General features: G+C 69.2%; 1 protein-coding gene across 1 annotated transcript in view; it reads left to right on the top strand.

Annotated features, from left to right (window-relative positions):
- Nucleotides 1-137: 137 nt before the first annotated feature.
- Nucleotides 138-1,600, top strand: part of AURANDRAFT_69048 (hypothetical protein) — a gene marked incomplete at both ends in the record, with an annotated part of 3,787 nt that continues 2,324 nt past the window's right edge. Inside the window, 2 exons of the mRNA XM_009044796.1 lie at nucleotides 138-518; nucleotides 1,275-1,597. Of these exons, the coding sequence (XP_009043044.1) occupies nucleotides 138-518; nucleotides 1,275-1,597 (704 nt within the window). The remainder of the gene's footprint in view (nucleotides 519-1,274; nucleotides 1,598-1,600) is intronic.

Here is a 1,600-nt window from a genome sequence, read left to right as displayed (position 1 = left end):
TCGAAGAATATCGCCGAAGCAACATCACGATCATCTGCTCGGCCTCGCTGCAAAAGAAAGTAAACCCAAACTGCGGAAAATTTACGGACGGCGAGCAGAGCTACCCGAACTACGGCGGCCCCCACAAACCCGAGCAGATGCCCGAGATGGGGTTCCTCGCGACGGCCCTGGGGGCGCACGGCCAGCTGCGCGTCGTCGTCCTCACGCGCGACGCCGCGGCCATCGCCGCGTCCGTCTGCGACCACCGCCACTTCGGGGGGCCGGGCCCGAGCGCGTGCGCCAAGGAGCTCGAGCTCCTCTCAAAGGCCGCGCGCCTCATCGCGGCCCAGGTTTTGGCCCTCCCGGCGACGGTCCTCTGCGACCACTACGACCAGGAGGACCTCATCGACGCGACGCGGGGCGGCCACGAGCGGCTCGGCGCGTACCTCGAAATCGACGCGCCGACCTTCGCGGCGGCGACGAACGCGGGCCACGCGCCGTCCAAGCCGGAGCCGCCGCACCCGGAGCGCGACGCGCTCGTCGCCGCGCTCAACGAAGCGCAGGAAGGCGCGGCCGCCGCCTGCCGCGCGCGCGGCGCGTCTTCGGAGGCGAAGCTCGACGCATGAGCTCGACGCGCGGGCGACGCCGCGAGCGCGCTCGAGCTCCACGGGTAAGTTCCGGAACGCTTCTCCGGCGGCGCCGTCGTCGACGAGCCAGAGCATGGCTGCCCACCATCGCATCACACGCGGCCTCGAGGCCGACAGTCGTCGCCTTGGCCACAGTCGTCGCTCGGCCACAACTCTCACTGGCGAGCGCTCGGCATCTGCGTGGCGACCGGCTCACCACGCGACCCGACCATGCTGCGCGCTCTCGTCGTTACCGTGACCGCGTCCCTCTTCGTCGCCGCGAGCAAGAAGGATCCCTTGGCGCCCTACGTCTTCGTCGCCGGCGTCGAGGGGACGGGCCACCACTGGTTCACGAGTTTCTTCGGCAAATGCAAAAAGGCGGGAGAGTGTGAAAGCTCTGACGTCGGGGTTTTCGAGTGGCAGTGGGTGATCGCGCAGATCAAGAAAAAGCCGGACGCCGCGCGATTCGCGGTGCGCGCGGCCGCGGCCGCGGCCGCTCGCGAGGCCGCCACCGGGTCGCGAGCGCTCCGCGTGCTCAATACCATGGGAACAGGGCGGAAGCCGGACCTCGTCGAAGAATATCGCCGAAGCAACATGACGATCCTCTGCTTGGCCTCGCTGCAAAAGAAAGTAAACCCAAACTGCGAAAAATTCGAAAAAGGCGAGCAGAGCTACCCGAACTACGGCGGTCCCCGCAAGCCCGAGCAGATGCCCGAGATGGGGTTCCTCGCGACGGCCCTGGGGGCGCACGGCCAGCTGCGCGTCGTCGTCCTCACGCGCGACGCCGCGGCCATCGCCGCGTCCGTCTGCGACCACCGCCACTTCGGGGGGCCGGGCCCGAGCGCGTGCGCCAAGGAGCTCGAGCTCCTCTCAAAGGCCGCGCGCCTCATCGCGGCCCAGGTTTTGGCCCTCCCGGCGACGGTCCTCTGCGACCACTACGACCAGGAGGACCTCATCGACGCGACGCGGGGCGGCCACGAGCGGCTCGGCGCGTA

Source organism: Aureococcus anophagefferens (assembly GCF_000186865.1).
Source record: "Aureococcus anophagefferens unplaced genomic scaffold AURANscaffold_829, whole genome shotgun sequence".
Classification (NCBI taxonomy): domain Eukaryota; class Pelagophyceae; order Pelagomonadales; family Pelagomonadaceae; genus Aureococcus; species Aureococcus anophagefferens.
This window is presented reverse-complemented; position numbering and strand designations above follow the sequence as displayed.